The sequence below is a fragment of the Papaver somniferum genome, chromosome 6, assembly GCF_003573695.1.
Source record: "Papaver somniferum cultivar HN1 chromosome 6, ASM357369v1, whole genome shotgun sequence".
NCBI lineage: Eukaryota > Viridiplantae > Streptophyta > Magnoliopsida > Ranunculales > Papaveraceae > Papaver > Papaver somniferum.
The window spans coordinates 119168767-119187310 of record NC_039363.1 but is presented as its reverse complement, the minus strand read 5'-3'; the positions used below and the strand labels follow the sequence as shown (position 1 = coordinate 119187310).

The window sequence follows — 18544 nt, the reverse complement described above, 5'->3', positions numbered from 1 at the left end:
AGTTTGCTGGTGGTCAGTTTGAGTTTAATTTGACCGCCAATACCAATAGGCTTGTTCTCTTAAAAATTTCCTTCAATATGATTGCATAAATTTCATTTAGGTGTCTCCTGTATGAGTTGTGGACAGAATACCACAAAGAAGGGTATTTGCTGTATAGAAAACGAATTCTTATATAATAGAGAAAATTCATTCATACATTCTTGAATCATTTGATATAAAGTTTATTCCTCTCAAAAGGGAAATGTCATATCCGGATTACAATACTGGTACATAGCTCACAAATACAAACAAAAGACATAAATATGAAAACATACTCACCAACGAGTATAGCAAAAACGGTCATACATTGGTAGTAAACCATTAAGAATGAGCTAAATAACTTACACGTTACTCAGCATCATCTATATTGTTTCTACTTAGCAAAAACATTGACCTTCATGCCTGAAGAGCAGTGTCCTGGTATGCCACAGATGAAGTAATTATTTCCTTTCCTCAATGTATATTTATCATTTCCTGTCCACATTGCCTTAGCTGATTCCCTTTCAGTAGCCTTGCAACTTTTATATCCAATTTTACTTACGCGAACGCTGTTGTGTGCCCCCTCAGGATACCTAAAAACTGTATCATTAAATTTCATGTGCACAAACGAAAGTTAGCATAACTATAGCTGATCGAAAAGATTAAAAAAAACAAAAAAAACCAAAATAGAGAGTTGAGAGTTATAGATCTTTAGTTACCAATTACATCTCCTGCAAAGAATGTTCTGCGAGTACACCATTTATTGTATGAACCAACAAAACCCCATTGCTTAGTACCACCAACTACGTAGACCTTCGAGGCGTTGGCAATGGAGATTGATGACAATCCAACAAGGATGAGGCTGATCAGCAAGAACTTGCATACTAGAGGTGTTCTCATGGCGCCCATATTGATTGATATCTTCTGCACTATGTACTAAGATAGATGGAATGCTACTTGTTGTGTATATTCATGTTCATGAAGAATTTGTATATATAGCAGATTTTCAATGTAAGGTAAGTTGACTTGTTAACTCTATTATTATTACTATCAACGCGATTCTAAAATAATGGATTTGTTAGCATATATTCTGCACTAAGCACGTCTAAGTTATTGGTATCTGGTTATTTTACTCAATGCGGCATGTGCTCTGCATAACATACTGCGCAAGTTTTGCTATTACAGATGATTTTTCTTGTATTCGACAGAGTATTGCTATCTCCTTACATTAATTAGGGAAATTGTTGGGAATATATACGTTTATAGGCCTGTTCTGGACCCTCACTTTCATTTCTAAGCCTCTTTTTTTATTTCTTACAAATATAATCCTCTCAAACGGATTCCATCCACTATTGTTATCTCAGTCAATTTACCGCGTTGACTCGTCCATTTCTCGTCAAAATATCACTCAGCGATATATTGTGGGTGTGCGGAGATTACAGAAATAACCTTCCCCTACGTGTGTCAGTCACATAAGATATTCCGCCCACGTGTGTCGATCTGGATGCCTAATCTAACATCGACGACATCTCGCTGATTATTAAACGGCCATGATATATTTTCATTGTTATTATCGATAGACGTGGCATAGCGCGGAAAGGTGTAAGGAATAAGTGAAGAGAGAGAGATATCGGTTCATTTTGTTTATTCTTCTCTCTTGTTCTTCAGAGAGGGTTTATTCTCTGCTAAAATCTGTTTTTCAGAGAGGGTTTTTTTATAGTAAAGAGAGAAATCAGTGAAACAATGTTTAGATTAAGAGAGATTCGAAGAAGAAATTGAAGATTTTCTGCTGGTGAAGATGCCGAGACGGAGGAAACATTCTACAGAGAGGTAAGAAAAAACCCTAATTTGACGTTTCAGTGTTGATTTTAATGTTCCGGTGTTGATATACGTTATGGGTTTTGTTTCTAGAGTTGGTTGTGATTAGATTTATTAGGGTTTGTCCGTGATTAGATTTCTAGGGTTTTCTCTGTTTATAGATATTTTCTGTTTATCTGTTGATTATCAATGTTCGAATTTGTTCTGCTGATAATGATTTTTCTAGGGTTTCGATAATATGTTCTTAATTTCAAAAATGAGTTCTTAATTTCAAAAATGGGTTTTGCTGATAATGATTAGTCGAAATTGATTTCTAGGATTTTCAATGGTTTGTGTGATAATGATTTAGATAGGGTTTTCCAGAATTTGTCTGATATACCTTGTTGTTCTTGATTGTAGAAAGAAAGTGGTTCAAGAGGTTATAAATTAGGTTCAACATGATATGTTTCCAACCAGAGATATTAAGGTTAAGGATGCAATCAACACTGCAATGTGTTTTGAGTTTAAGGGTTTGTCCAGAGTAGATATGGGTGTGAATCAGTTAAAGTCAGGATTAGTCCTATGTTGAGATTAACCAGTAGAGAGACACTGGATCTTCTATGGTTTGTTGATCCATGCTTACCCTTATCTATCATTAATGATTAAGAGTTTTGATTTTTCTGGGAAAATGCAATTCAAGATGAACATGGTTGGATTACATTGCATTTGCAAGTGCTGCCAATAGATTAGAATTTTGAGATAGATGTATCTCACATTATCGCAGAGTCAAAGCCTCCTCCACCTCGGATGACACCCAAAAAGAATGTGACTCCAAAGAAGCCAGTCTCTAAGACTCCAAATAAACCAGTTGGTTGTAGCAGTTCAACACCCAAGACTGTAACAAACAGATTTAAGGATGACAACAAAGGAAGAAGAAGTCCAAGAATAGCCAGGATCAAGAAGAAGAATCATATAACAACATTCATTGGTTTAGGTGATTTAGATGACGAAGATGTTTATGTTTCACAGTTTACTCAACAAACACAAGCTAGTGTAGCTGAGAATAATCCTGTTTTGGAATCTGAAGAACACACATAAGCTAGTGTAGCTGGACTTGAAGAATTGTCTCAACACACAAATGCTGGTGTAGCTGAACTTGAAGAATTGACTCAACACACAAATGATGGTGTAGCTGAACAAGTAAATGAGATACCTATCTTTGAGGAACATCTCAATCATGAATTTTGGGTTCAAGCTGCAACACAGGCTAGTGTGGTAGAAGATTTGTTTACAATTTCCCAAGAGTACAAGAAAAGTGATGATATGTCATGCACTTGAAGAATGTATAAGAAGATGAATGTAATCCTGATGATGAACAAAACAATATAAGAGGGTATGAAAGTGAAGAGAAAGATGACAAGAGTTACAATATGTTTCTACAAAAAGCTGAGAATGGGAATTTTTCAGATGATACTGCAAGTGAGAGAAGTGATGATGGTGCAAGCGATGATAAGGATGTTGCAAGTGATGGTGGTGATGCTGAAAGTGGTGGTGGTGATCCAAACTTTGGTGAGGTGGAGGTTGAGAATGACAAGGAAGGTAATTAAAGTCATTGCTTTTGTCTTTTTTAAACTTTGTTGGGTTTGATTTTAGATTTATTTAGTACTAATGCCCTTGTCTCCGTGGCTTTGTAGAGGACCATTATGTGGACTTGATCTCTGACAGAGAAGAAGAAGGTAAATTGTTATTGATCTTTGTGGCTTTGTTTTTAGTCTTTTGTTTTTCTTCTTTTTTGTTTTGTTTGTTATGTTTGTCTGAAATCTAATTGAGTCATTTGTTTTTTGGCATTTGTATCAGAAAGCAACAAAACTAATGGGCTTGAAGTTATAGTATAAAATCATTTCTCTGATCCAATGGGTCTAAATATACAAAGCCTCATGATAACACACAGTTTGAGGAAGACTATGCACAACATTTTAAGAAGGAGGAAGCAGAAGAGATGTTCCCTGAGGGAGTTACTTTTCAACAACTGGATCCTTATAGCCTTGTGAAGGGAAGCAAATTTGTGATAAAAAAAGCATTCAAGAAGAATTTGAGGGACTACTGTGTGAAGCATATGTAAGGACCCTCAAGCTCGTCAACTCTATTGACCAGTCAAGAGATGACTAAGCCGCTAATGAATCGATCAATTATAAATGAACGTTAACTAAAATAAATTAATCTAACAACGATCTAGATACGAAATTAGTATCACTAGATAGATCTCGAAAATTTATGCTCAATGGACGACTCGAACGTGTCTTTCGGATACCGGACGAAAAAGATATCATCAGATTAGTATGAAGGGAAAAATGGTAATTTTGCTTTAAACCGACTGGGGATGCCCTTATCCATTTCCTGAGTGACTTAGTAAATATCATCTGCCTTATCTCCTACGCGTGTCGAAGAGAAACTGATGCAGCATCTTGATACCTTTCCTAATTTTGGCCTTTTTTTAGATTTCCTTTTCTTTTATGATTTCCTTTTTTAGATGCTCGATTTTTAGGAAAGTTAGGTTATTATAAATAAGGGATTGTAAGATAGTTTTTGTCATTCAGTTTTTAAGAGATAATAAACTAGAGTTTTTTTATAAAGCCTTGCGTTGATTTGATTCTGTCATCAATTCGAGAGCCTTGCATCGAGTCTGATTCAATTCTTCGATTCAAGAAGTCAGGTCTCTGGAAATTTTAACCTAAATTTCTAGATTGAGCTGAGTTACCGTTGATACGCTGCGCCAGGTTGGTATCAGAGACAACTACGTTCCTTGTTTGATAACACGATGCCAAGACCTCGTCGTGCACCATTGCGTACTGAAGCAGAAATCACCCGAGATGCTATTGCTGAGCTACAAGCCCAGATGGCCACGATCACTACCACTCTCCAAGCCCTTGCTGTTCAGCAACAACCACCACCAGTTCGAGAAAAATATTGAACATGAAAATAATAATAACAGTAACGATGGTGACAACGAAGAAAACCCGTTTTCAGAAATAGATAACCCCTTTGCAAATCTACGCAACAACCGTCCCCTGACACAAGACAACGTCCAAATTGCAGCAGCGGATAATCATTGGGAAACAAGATTCAAAACCGAGATACTAGAGTTTCATGGAAATTCTTCGGCTGAAGAACTTCTCGATTGGATAGTCACGGTGGAAGAAATTCTGGAGTTCAAACGAGCTCCAATGGATCGATGTGTTCCTGTTTTAACGATGCGTTTTCGTGGAAGAGCAGCTGCATGGTGGACACAATTGAAGACAACTCGTGCACGTCTCGGAAAACCGAAGATCATGTCATGGGATAAAATTACATCGAAACTTAAGAAAACATTCTTGCCTTAAAATTATGACCAGCTTATGTTTCAGCGTCTCCATATCATCCGCCAAGGCACCCGATCTGTGGCTGATTACTCCACTAATTTTTTTTTACTTCTCAATCGAGTTGATATACAAGACTCTGAGCGTCAACTGGTAGCACGGTTTACAACAGGATTACGACAACAGATTCAACACACAATCAATCTCTTCCATCCATTGACACTGTCAGAAGCACATCAACAAGCTTTAACTATTGAGGCACAAACCAAATCATCCTTTTCATCCTGGTCTACTGTTCGTTCTTCTCGACCAAATCACACTCCGACTCCGACAGATGACGATGTTTCTGTCAAAGAAGACACACCCATTGTTCCAGCTCTTGACAATCGGCAAACTCGACCAAACTCACTTCGTTGATTTTCTTGTGGAGATATAGGTCACCGACAGTCGAACTGCCCCACTAGAAACAGAAGAGGCCTCCTCCTTGACACTGCTGCTAATGACGTTGAAGTAATTTACGATGAGGAAGCTGCGGAGCCACAAGATGAAGTGGAAGTTCTTACAGCTGATAGTGGACCAGCATTAATGTTACGACGTGTGTGTTTAGCTCCGCGTGGAACATATATCAACCCTCAACGACATAATCTTTTTCATTCAAAGTGTACTATGGAGGCAAGGTGTGCAAATTCATAATTGACTCTTGAAGTAGCGAAAACGTCATTGCCGAGGAAGTTGTAAACAAGCTTCAATTATCAACAGAACTACATCCTAACCCTTACAAGTTGGCATGGTTGGATCGGAAAACCGATGTACTCATAACTCGACGAGCATTGATTTCTTTTTCGGTGGGTGATTCATATAAGGATCAGATTCATTGTGATGTTGCTCCGATGGATGCTTGCCATCTACTCTTAGTACACCCTTGGTTATTTGATATTCGAGTACAACACGATGGCTATCGTAATACCTACATTTTTCGTTACAATAATCGCAATTTCACTCTACAACCTTCTTTGCCCGAGAAACAACACACACCATCAGCTCCAGTCCTTCTCTTGCAGCAAAAGGATTTTGAGCAAACACTTCGAGAAGAGGGATGTGTTCTAATATTGATCAATTCGGTTGTCAGAGAGCCTTTACCATCACCTCCAGAACACTTTCAAAGACTATTGGAGGAGTTTCAGGATGTTTTTCCCAATGAGTTACCACCCGGCCTTCCTCCCCTCAGATACATTCAATACCATATTGATCTAATTACAGATTTTGTTCTTCCTAATCGAGCTCATTATCGTATGAGTCCGAGTGAGCATGAAGAACTTAGACGTCAAGTTGAGGATCTTGTGTTGAAGGGATATTTACGTGAAAGTCTGAGTCCGTGTGCAGTCCCAGCTTTGCTTATACCAAAGAAGGATGGATCTTGGAGGATGTGTGTCGATAGCCGTGCTATAAATAAAATTACATTACGCTATAGATTTCCCATTCCCCGTCTCGACGATCTATTAGATCAAATTGGAGCTGCAACGATTTTCTCTAAACTGGATCTTCGAAGTGGTTATCATCAGATACGAATCCGTCCAGGAGATGAATGGAAGACGGATTTTAAAACTCTAGAAGGACTTTTTGAATGGCTTGTCATGCCCTTTGGCTTGTACAATGCACCAAGCACCTTCATGCGCGTTATGAATAAATCTCTTCGGCCCTTCATAGGTAAGTTTGTAGTCGTTTATTTTGATGATATTCTCATATTTAGTAAGTCCTTAACTGAACATCTTGCACACTTGAGAGAAGTACTTCTTTTTATCCTTCGAGATCAACTATTTTCCACACTAAAGAAGTGTGAGTTCGGCTCTCCTGAGGTTCACTTCCTTGGATACATCGTCTCAGCAGGAGGGCTAGCCGTCGACCCAGGCAAAGTAGAAGCAATCAAATCTTGGCCTACTCCTACTACTTTATATGAAACTCGAAGTTTTCATGGTCTAGCAACTTTTTATCGAAGATTTGTGCCGCAATTTAGCAGTTTGATGGCACCTATCACTGATTGTATTCGTCATGATAGTGTCTTCACTTGGACTACCGAAGCAACTACAACTTTTGAGATCATTAAAACAAAATTGTTATCAGCACCTATACTAGCTCTTCCAGATTTTACTCAAGTTTTTGAGCTACATAGTGATGCTTCTAAGTTGGGCATTGGTGCTGTCTTGAGCCAACGCAACAGGCCTATCGCCTTCTTCAGTGAAAATCTGGCTGGAGCTCGTCTACGTTATAGTACTTACGATGTGGAATTTTATGCAGTGGTTCAAGCAATCAAACACTGGAGACATTATCTTTTCCATAAATAATTTGTTCTCTACACAGATCATGATGCTTTAAAACACCTGAATAGTCAAGATAAAGTCTCATCTCGTCATGCATCATGGATATCTTACTTGCAATAATTTACGTTTGTTATCAAACACACGTCAGGTGTTTCCAATCGAGTTGCTGATGCCCTGAGTCGTCGCCATTCTTTGCTGAGTGTTCTTCATGTCTCAGTTCCGGGATCTTCCACCTTTGTTGATTTGTATGAGTCTGATGATTTCTTTAGTCAAGTTCTTCTTGACGTTCAGAATGGTCTTTCTCGAGATTTCACTATGCATGATGGCTTTCTTTTTCGAGACAGTCGTCTTTGCATTCCAGACTGCATCCTCCGTCTTAAACTTGTTGCTGAAACACATAATGAAGGTCACATTGGTCGCGACCGGATGTTGCATTTACTTTCTCAGTCTTATTTTTGGCCTGCATTAAGACGTGATGTTGAGCGTTTTTTCGAACGCTGTACAGTGTGTCAGACATCAAAAGGTCATGCCACGAATGCCGGTCTCTACCTTCCTCTCCCTATTCCAACACAACCATGGACATACATCAGTATGGACTTTGTGATGGGTCTTCCTCGTACACAAAAGGGTTTCGATTCAATCTTTGTCATTGCTGATCGTTTCTCCAAGATGGTACACTTCATTCCATGTAAAAAGACAACAGATGCAGTCCAAGTCGCAACACTTTTATTTCGAGAGGTTTACAGACTCTATGGATTGCCAACTTCCATCGTTTCTGATCGGTATTCTCGGTTCTTAGGTCATTTTTGGAGGTCTTTATGGAAATTACTAGGAACCATCCTTGACATGAGCTCCGCTTATCATCCTCAAACGGACGGTCAAACAGAAGTGACCAATAGATCTTTGGGGAATTTGCTTCGCTGCCTTGTGGGTGATTCTATTAAAACTTGGGATTCAAAACTTCCTCAAGCAGAGTTTGCTCATAATCATTCACTAAATAGAAGTTCGGAGTTCAGTCCATTTCAGGTCGTTTATGGTCTTCTCCCTCATGGTCCTTTGGATTTATCTACTCTTCCAGACCGTACACGTCTTCATGGTGTAGCTGATGATTTTGTAGACAACATTCATAAGGTTCATACGCAGGTTATTGCCAATCTCGAATCATCCTCCTCAAAGTACAAAGCTGCGTCTGATTCTCGTCGCCGTCGTGTTCTCTTCGAAGTAGGTGATCAAGTTTGGGTATTTCTCACTAAAGATCGAATGCCGGCTCATGCTTATAATAAACTCAAGGCAAAGAAAATAGGTCCTCTCACGGTCGTGGAATGAATTAATGACAATGCTTATCGCCTACAACTTCCAGCAAACATCAACACTTCGGATGTCTTCAATGTTCGTTATTTATCACATTTTGTTCCACCAGACCCAGTTCCAGATTCGTGGTCGAATCCTTCTACCCCGGCGGGACCTGATGCAGCATCTTGATACCTTTCCTAATTTTGGCCTTTTTTTAGATTTCCTTTTCTTTTATGATTTCCTTTTTTAGATGCTCGATTTTTAGGAAGGTTAGGTTATTATAAATAAGGGATTGTAAGATAGTTTTTGTCATTCAGTTTTTAAGAGATAATAAACTAGAGTTTTTCTCTAAAGCCTTGCATTGATTTGATTCTGTCATCAATTCGAGAGCCTTGCATCAAATCTGATTCAATTCTTCGATTCAAGAAGTCAGGTCTCTGGAAATTTTAACCTAAATTTCTAGATTGAGCTGAGTTACCGTTGATACGCTGCGCCAGAAACCCATTTCTCTTTCTTCTTCTTTCTTCTATGTTCTTCTTCTTCCTGTTCTTTCTCTTTCTCTACTCTGTCGATCTCAATTCGAAGAATTGAGTTTGTTATCATAGGAGAATTCATAGAAACGTGATGTTGAGAATATTATATATGATTATTGGATTTACGCGTGGGCGGATGTGGGCTCTCCACTGTGTAAGCACTTCGATCAGATATAATGTTGTTACCATTAATTCTCTTTGGATACTTGCTATGTAGAGTGCGTGTAGAATGAGTACTGGTAAGGTACACATCGTTTTATGACTTCGAGGCCGTAAAACCTCACGGTACTTTAATGATCATTAAAGATTCCGTAACAGTCATGCCTTGCTACTCCGAAGGAAGACGTCGCTCAACTATTATTTATGTTGTGAATGTGTGCCGGTTTATTGGTTGGTAACTTTATATTTCAGTACAACTTATTATTTTATTTATGCTTTAACTATTTTTTTTATTTTATCTTCTTTAGCAAAACTTGCATTGTCTTTAAATCATTCTAGGGATTAGTCGAAAGTTAGTTGTTATTTCTACTGGGCACCCTTTGGGATGATGTGCTCACTCAATTCCCACATTCAGTTTCAGAGACAAATCAAGTTGTGCATGTGGCGATGAAAACTTTGAGGAGTTGGTTTCTTTAGTTGGTTAGCTTCCGCTATGTTTGTTTTGTGTTTATATTCTATTTGTAAACAAACTCATTATTGTATATGTATCATCTGAGAGGAGTTCTCGTATTTATTTTCAGAGAGGGTTTAGATTCGGGTTAATCTTTGTTTAGAAATTCTTTCTTAGTGTTTTAAATAGATGTTTTAGATCGTTAGTGCCTCATTTTATAGTTGATATCTTGGATTAGTCAGCTGCTAGCTTAGGGGGCGCTACAGTATAAACACCAGGTTAAGTTAAGTGATTCAAACAACTTGAAGATTAGGGTGAAGTGCATTCACAATAAGAAGACCAAATATCCTATGTTCATTTATGGAAGAGTTATGAAGGGTGAAGGAAATATATTCACTCTAAGTTGGAATCTGAAGCACACATGCAATGGATATGTTAAAGGGGAGAACAAATGTGCAAATCCAACATTCGTAGCTGAATGGTACATGGAAAGGTTGGAGACTCTTGGAAATAACACCAACATCCCTGATCCTGAGTCATTGGAAAATGAGTTCAATAAAACAATGCATGTGAACATTAAGTACCATACAGCCTGGAGAGCAAGAAATATTGTATTGCAGAAGCTTTATGGCAGCTATGAGGAGCAGTACAAGAAAATTCCTGCATTCTGTGAAATGGTGAAGGTAACATTTTTCTTGTTTCTGCATTTTTCTTTTTGTTTGTTATGTTTGTCTTTAGTTACAAATTATATTGCAGATATATTATGCTGACTTGGGTAGTTTTTTGTAATTGCATGAGAAAATGCCTGGCAGTGTAGCTAGCTTCTCATATGGAACCACAGACAATACATTCTTGTCCATGACACTCTGCTTCAAGCCTTCTATAGAAGGTTTCTTGGCTAGATGTAGAAAAGTCATTGGATTGGATGCTTGCCATTTGTATGGGAAGTATGGTGGTGTGTTAATGGCTGCAACATGTCTAGATGGTCAAAATGGTTTAGTTCCTCTTGGTATAATGGTGTGTAGGAATGAAACCACTGAGAACTATAAGATATTTCTCAAATACTTGAAAGCTATATTGGGTGAAGACTTGCATTTCACCATTATATCAGACAAGCAGAAGAGGATTAGTGAAGATTGTGACCATTACTTCTGCTTGGATGAGCACAGATTATGTTTCAGGTAATGTTATACTATTCTTAATCTAATTCCTTTGTGTTTTATTTTGTTTTAAGCTTTTAATAATATCTCCAATGACTAACTATTACTTGGCTACTTGGCAGCCATTTGATGAAGAACTTCAAAAAGTATTTCAAGTCATTCAGCTTACACACTCATTTCTGGAATGCTGCCAAGTGTTACAAGAAGAGAACTTTCAGGTATATGTTTCTCAGAAACTGGACAAAAACATAGATTGAAATTGCAACCTAGGAGCATTCCAGATAGGCATACACAACATGAGTTTGATAGTATTTATGTTTGTTTTTAGCAACACATGGATAAAATGACAGCTGAGGATGAACAAGCTGCAAGGTATCTCATGGATGAAAAACCTGAATGCTGGTCTAAGTCTCATTTATCAAATGATAGCAAGTGTGAGCACATTAACAATAATTTTTCAGAATCTTTCAATAACATGATTAATAAGATGAGGGATAAGACTATCATTACAATTGGAAAAATGTATGCTAAACTTATGATGGGTATTTTCTTCAAGAGAAGGAATGAATGTGAAAAGTAGCAAGATGGTCAGTTAGTTCCAAAGGAAATGAAGCTGATTTCAAAGATGATGGACTTAACTCATCTGTTTGAGTTAGTTGGTGCTGTAAGGGGAAAGGTGTATGGGGTTAGGAGTGTTCATGAGGCTGTGTTTACTGTGGATATTCCCAAGAATACATGTAGCTGTTTGCAGTAGCATCTGAGAGGATTTGCCTGTCAACATGTTGTATGTGTTTTGACATCTTTGAGACCAAACTGGCTGAGTAAGTCACACTCTGTTTTCATTCCTCTTTTTTTATTCCTTCGTTTTGATTTGTTATATTCCTTTTATTTTTCTTTGCTCAATCTTGTAAACTGTTAATTTTTTGGATCCGCTTGTTTGATTTCATGTTGTAGCTACTGTGACCCTGTGTATAGTATGTGGATTATTACAGAAAGACATATGCTCCATAGTTTGAACCACTTTCAGCTGAAATTGACTGGGTAAGAGCATTTATTGTATTATTAAAAAGAAATTATATTGATTATTATGCAATAAATATAGAATAATAACTAAGGTTCTTTTAGGGTTTCATACATGCTTTATATAGTACACAACATTTTAGGGTTTCATATCTTCACTCATATCTTCTCCTCCTTTCTTTGTGCAGACAATATTGGTAGAATTCATTAATCCTCCTGTTATCATAAGGAAAACTGGAAGACCAAGGAAGAAAAGAATTCCTTCTTATGATGAAGCTCACCATGTGAAGAAAATGAGAAAGTGTAAGAAGTGTGGAGTTTATGGTCACTATGAAGTAACTTGTGCTGGTGGAGATGTTGGAAAGGATCCAAAGGGCAACAAGCCTAAAACCTGTGTTGATGGCTCAACATCAACCACTTATGTCCCTGAACCATCAAAAACAAAGTACAATAGAAAGAGAGTAGTTTTTAGTTCTTTTGCGGGTGCATCTAGTACTGCTAAGTCTGGAACGAAGATCAATAACAGTTCAAAAACATGTGTTGGTGAATCTTCTAAATAAGGTGCTGCAAAATCAGGCCAAGGGACCAAGAAAAATGCTTCTTCTCAACCTGCTTTCAATCATACAAACAACCATGTTGGATCTGTTAACAACAAAGTCACCTTCACAGTTGCAGATCCAAAGGGAAAGAAGAAACCAAAGAAGTACAAGAAAGTCTGATTCCCTGTTAGTGTTGGTCTTTTTTGTTTTGTGAATGGATCTGAACAATTGGGTTTATTTTGTGTTTGCTTAACTTTGGTTATCTTTTGTGAATAGATGAATGGATGTTTTTGTAAGACAATGCAAGTTCAGATCTGAAAATAACTTTATTATAAAATTGTTGCAGGCTACATTTTCAGATTTTTCTTAAATACCTTGCATATTTCATACACTTTACCCTTCAATGTTTTTTTGGTTTCAATAACAAGAGCGTCTGAAGCCCATCTGAATGTATCACAAGCTTTCTTCTTGCACACCAGGTATGCTATGTTGAAATTATGTTGATTTCTACATACCTTCAGTTCTAATTGAGAATTGCAATTGTCTTTAAAGCATTTTTGATTGTCTAGTGGACAGTTTGTAACACTGTGATTGTCTTCTCCACAGGTAATACAACCCTGAGCTAATGGAAGCTTGACTGGAAGTACTGAAGTATGGGAAGAAGCTTGAGAAAACCACTCAAAGTAGTTGCAGGTGGGATTCAAGCATTTCAAGAACAACTTTCCATTAGTTTCATCTATTTTAGACCTCAACAAAGCTCTTACTCCATTACAAGGTACATGTTTGCACCTTGAATAAACCCATGGACATGCCTTTGTTTCATGATCTTCTTCCATTTCACACATTAAACTTATTATCATACTACTTGAAGAACTTGCTTTATCATTCATACCACCACCCATTTTTTCAGATCTGAAAATGAAGAAAAGTTCATTTCTCTGGTGGTGGAGATGTTCATTTATGGAGAAGAAGATAAGAATGTCACAAAAGAAGTGCCACGTAAGCGGTGCCATGTAAGCAGTGCCATGTACGCAATCTGTGGTGACGTATACAGAGTCAACACGTCTAGTTGGGTCACAATAACGGATTCAAAGGACTATTAGGTCTTTTTATGTACAGTTAACGGGGCTAACTTTCCGTCCATCAGTTTTGATCAAAACTTGCCTAGTTTTGTAAGAAATAAAAAAACAGGCTTAGTTTTGTAAACCATAAAAAAAAACAGGCCTATTTTTGTAAAAAGCCCAAATTATTGCTCAATCATTTTGATTAGTTCAAATTTTAGTTTTTACAGAAGTGTACTTATCGATAAACATAAAAGATTAACACTAATAACGCGTTTGGTTGGCAGAATTGGCAATTAAACTTTAATCAGGCCAATTCTCCGAACTAAACATAAGAATTTTTTTCTTCCAATCCCGTTAGCATGCACTCGACCGCATAACAAGTTAACGACTCACTGATCATGCATTTCTAAATTGTCAGACTTCACATCCATTTATGTACGTCTCTATGACCGGTCCCAACAGTTAAGCGCAAAGATTGCGTAATATTGTAATCAATGGCCTGACTGATAGTGCTGCACAATCTGAAGATGTAGCGCCAACATGGCTGAGAGAAGAAAGGCTACTTAGTACATGCAATACTATGCGATAGTGTTGCATATCCTTGAATCAGAGTTGGCCCAGCTCAAAGAAGGAATTAGGGATGCGATGCAAGTCATGGGACGACTTAGGCATTGACCAATGCATATGCAATAGAGGCGTTGCCAAATGCGCCATTAATGACTATTGATCGGCAGAAAGAATGCAAGTGATGCACCTAAAGTATGAAGCAAAACCAAGCAGTAAGGAATGACTCAATTGGTATGACATTACTTGTATGTTGGCATCCAAATGAGCTAAGTACATGGCCAAGATAAATGTAGCACTAAGTTGGTTGTACATTGGCTCAAGCCAAGTTGAAGTAGTGGGATATGGGCTGGATGTTGGCCAAAGCTATCAGTTACATGTTGTATGTGCATCACAAGCATGCCAGAGTAAAAGAGTGAGTTAGAGACGGTAATAATGTGGCTTTATAACCGAGTTTTGCATATCCTAACCTGCAAGACTAGTGTGTCGCAATTCTGCAAGCGAGCATAAAATCTATCAGTTAAAAAAACATTGTGGCGGTTAGGGAAACTGCCTATGGGCAGATGGTTGTTCATAGGCCGTGAAAATGGGTTTCACATGGATTGACCTAGATCTTGGCATTATAAATAGGCCAGAGAACCTTTGCAAGTGGAAGTCTTCATGTTTAGAGGAACCACATTGCAGTAGAGAGTGTTTGTTGTAGGCTTAGAGAGAATAAGCTTGTAAGTTCGTTGGTTGGACAAAATTTTATAATCTTCCCCTTAAGCTAATGAAAGTAAGTTTGTTGGATTAGATGTTTTACTTAGTATTCTGTTGGTTCGAAAGTACTCTCCAAATTCTGTGAAGTATAAGCATGGCATTAACCCCTCTTTGTAGTATGGGCTATGATTGAAGAAAAATAGAAAATCGAAGTAAATCTTCCGTTACATACTCAGAGTAGTGTGGTTGTTGGAAGGTGTGACAAATGTGGCAGGTTAAAGGTGCATGCACATTATGGACAAAGTTCCTAATAACACCAATATTTTTTTGAACATTGTAGTTTATTTAATAAAAAACCGAACTTACATATTTGGAACATCATAATGGGTCTTACCTCCTAAGAGCCTAAGAGATAAAGACAATACTCTTGTGATATCCGCTTTTTGGTTAGAGGTCTTTGTCGATTTTTCTAAACTCAACTTACATAAACTACATAGTAACATGTTGGACAACTTGATTAGGAGGTTCGGTAGTTTGTTGGTGATGTGAGACTGTCTGGTTTTATTACCCACCCAACTTCGTCTTAAATCCTGCGTCAGCTGCTTTGTTGGAGATTGATGTGATTTGTAGATAGTGGTAAAAGTGGTTCGATTCTCAGACTTGTGAAGGATATTAATTAGACTTAAATTCTAATATTAAAATATAAAACTCACTAAAAATTATAGCAAACTCAATAAAAGTTGATATCAATATTAAAAGAACACTGAGGCTAAGATTCCACTATTTTCCAAGTTCAAAGTGATTTAATCCAATATTTATATTCATGCAATTTTTTCATTCAATTTGATTCTAAACTATTGAACAAGTATATTCTCAAAATAACAAGTGTAAATCCGAAGCATAGAACATCAAAAACCAGGTCCAAGCATGCTCTATCAAAAGAAATAATAATTGCTTAACAAGAATCATTCAAACAATTTTCACTCAAGGCAAAACAATCATAAAAATAATTGCGATAAATAAATAAATAAAAATATACCACTTTTTGTTGGAAAAATAGCTTCCTCTATCGCCTCAACAATGGGGTTTAGCTCCTCATATTAACCATGTTCTCAAAATATGTTTTTATAGCCAAAAGTATACAAAGAGGTGAAAAAATGATAACACAGCCGATTCGCAACAGTGTGAAGGTGTTGCAGAATCTCTGTTACAAAGAGGAAACAGTAGCTAAAGACCTAATGCAATTACTGTTGATAAACGATAGATGGGTTCTGCTATTGAATAGCGATAGTGTTCTGCGACAGATACTTGTGCGTCAATGTTCTTCGTGTTCTTCCTCTTCAGCAGCAGCAGCAGAATATTGTATTTTTCTGCAACTCGATATCTAGAGCTCTGTGGTGTTCTAAACTTCTCTGAAAGGCTTCGTCCCCCCTTCTATGAGTTATCCCAACTCCTTTTATGGCCCACAGGTCGATTTAATCTCCAAGAAATCTTCTTTTTCTTTTTGCAAAAGTTACGGGTTTTATCTATTCTTTCCATATCCTCATACGCGGCTTCAAACACTCCTTGTTTTGCTTCTCACGCGTCTTCCAAGTATAATCCAACGTCCCAGACTCTCTCAAAGATAGTCTTAACTTCAACAGAGAATCCTATTTCCTTATCTACCTGATAGTTTCCATATATCAACCAAAATCCCGTGAAAAACTTCACCTCCCTGTTTTAGACAACTCGATGATTTCCTCCTCTATTTTCGAATCCAGAGGGATTACCATCCCTATTTTGATAAATCTAGTGAATCCGAAAAAATATCCACGTCAAACTCCAACTAAATCTACTCCTAGTCATCAACAGAACTTCGATAAACTTCCACCTCCTCCGTTTCACTCCAACACGGTTGTCCAGCCCAAAATACTCGATCCAAACATACACACCAACCCTGTCAGGCTCTAACAGGTCCATTCCAACGAAAATAAGCCATTGAATCTCCATAGAAATCGCTCAAAACTCCAACCCTAAATATGCCTGCGTCTGCACTATTTTCCCGCCAATTTGAAATTTGAGTTTGGGAAGAAAGGTGGTCGCCCCCTATCCAGAGTGGGGGTGCGAATAACAATTGCATTGGGGGTGTCCTGGGGGTGCCCCTTATCCAAAACGGGGGTCCGAATAGCAAGTGTCCTCCGGGTGCTTTCCGACAACTTTTCGAGCCAATTTTTTCCAAAAATGTTTATTGGCCAAAAATACCTACAAATAAATAAAACACCATAATAAGTACAAAAATGAGCCTTAACAATATATAGAATCGAGACAAATCGGACACAAAAATGTGTCTATCAAATACCCCCAAACCTATTATTTGCTAGTCCTCGAGCAAAAATAAAATAGAAATAAAATCCTAACTCACTGTCGCAGGCATCGTCGATTGCATTTAGCGTTTGCAATAATCCTTTAAACCCCTAGGTGTCCCTAGTGGCTGAGTTATAGTCTCAGGAGGGCTTACTAGAGGTATACCCACAAAACCTTTACTCCAGATCCTAGCTATCTAAGCAGAACCTTGGAAGGAACTAAAGAATCTCATTGGTTGGCATACTTATTGACTACAGGAGGAAGTACCCTGATGCGAAATTCCAATTGGTGTACTCGAGTTCGCACTCAAGCATACTAAAATTCATATGAAGTGACAGATCTCTACTCAGATAGTCGCACTATGGACATCAATATCCGGAGTCAAAACTAATCACATGGATAGATTAAGAAGATGGATATAGAGAAAAACATAGATGGTTTTGATGTTTACTAGGTGAACGGTGTTTCTCATATCTGTCTGAAGGCCTCCTCCAAAATGAACATATCCTAATGGATTGAGATACTAGTCTGACTAATATCAACATACTGGCATATACAAGGGTACCAGTGGTCGATAATCCTAACTCTAGGTCAACACAACAGGCGTATACAAGGGTTCCAGTGGTCGACTTTATTGAATTTATTCCAGTTGGTCTGATGGTCTGGTCTCAATTTATCTCTTTTTTTTCTTTTTTTTTCTCTTTTTTTTTTGTATATCAATCACTCTAATTCACCCTAGCATTGGTAACAACTTGAATCGTGAGCCCCACCTAATCACTTAGAGAAACATAGTTTAAAAACAAAACAAAACAAAAACAGAAGTGAAAAGGACTCAACGAGATATGGTGAAACTATCATGTTATTTCTAACACCTGAGCTCTGTGCTTTTATGAATAGACGCTTTAGATGTTGCCATCTAGTCAGATTGGTTCCTCAACTCCTACAACCAAAATGCTTCCATCCACTTAAATTGGTTAGTGCCATCCTTAATAGGGATAAATTTCTAGGCTCTGGAGTTTATTTATTGCAACGAAAAGGTAACAAAAAGTTCTACCCCACCCCCAAATTTAAATCTAACATTGTCCTCAATGTTTCTAATTAAAGAACAGTACCAAAAATATAAGTAACATGACGAAATAGTAAAGAGAGAAGTCGGAAAGATAGTACCTGGGTGAAGTGTAACCAAAAACCTACAAAAATAATATACAACATACAAAATTGCCTCGATGG

The 18544-nt window shown here is 37.6% G+C and overlaps 1 protein-coding gene across 1 annotated transcript; it reads right to left on the bottom strand.

Annotated features, from left to right (window-relative positions):
• Nucleotides 1-181: 181 nt before the first annotated feature.
• LOC113286099 (basic blue protein-like) lies at nucleotides 182-969 on the bottom strand. Its single transcript, XM_026534813.1, has 2 exons — nucleotides 738-969; nucleotides 182-618 (listed from the first exon to the last, which is right to left on the bottom strand). Exons 1-2 carry the CDS (start codon nucleotides 925-927, stop codon nucleotides 413-415), a joined length of 396 nt encoding a protein of 131 aa, XP_026390598.1. The 5' UTR covers nucleotides 928-969; the 3' UTR covers nucleotides 182-412.
• Nucleotides 970-18544: the final 17575 nt, after the last annotated feature.

Bases quoted from the DNA above. Each gene is read 5' to 3' on its own strand.
- LOC113286099 (XM_026534813.1), bottom strand. From the start codon at position 927: ATGGGCGCCATGAGAACACCTCTAGTATGCAAGTTCTTGCTGATCAGC. The intron at 619-737 runs GTAACTAAAGAT...TTAATGATACAG, and splicing joins CTTTGCAGGAGATGTAATTG to TTTTTAGGTATCCTGAGGGG.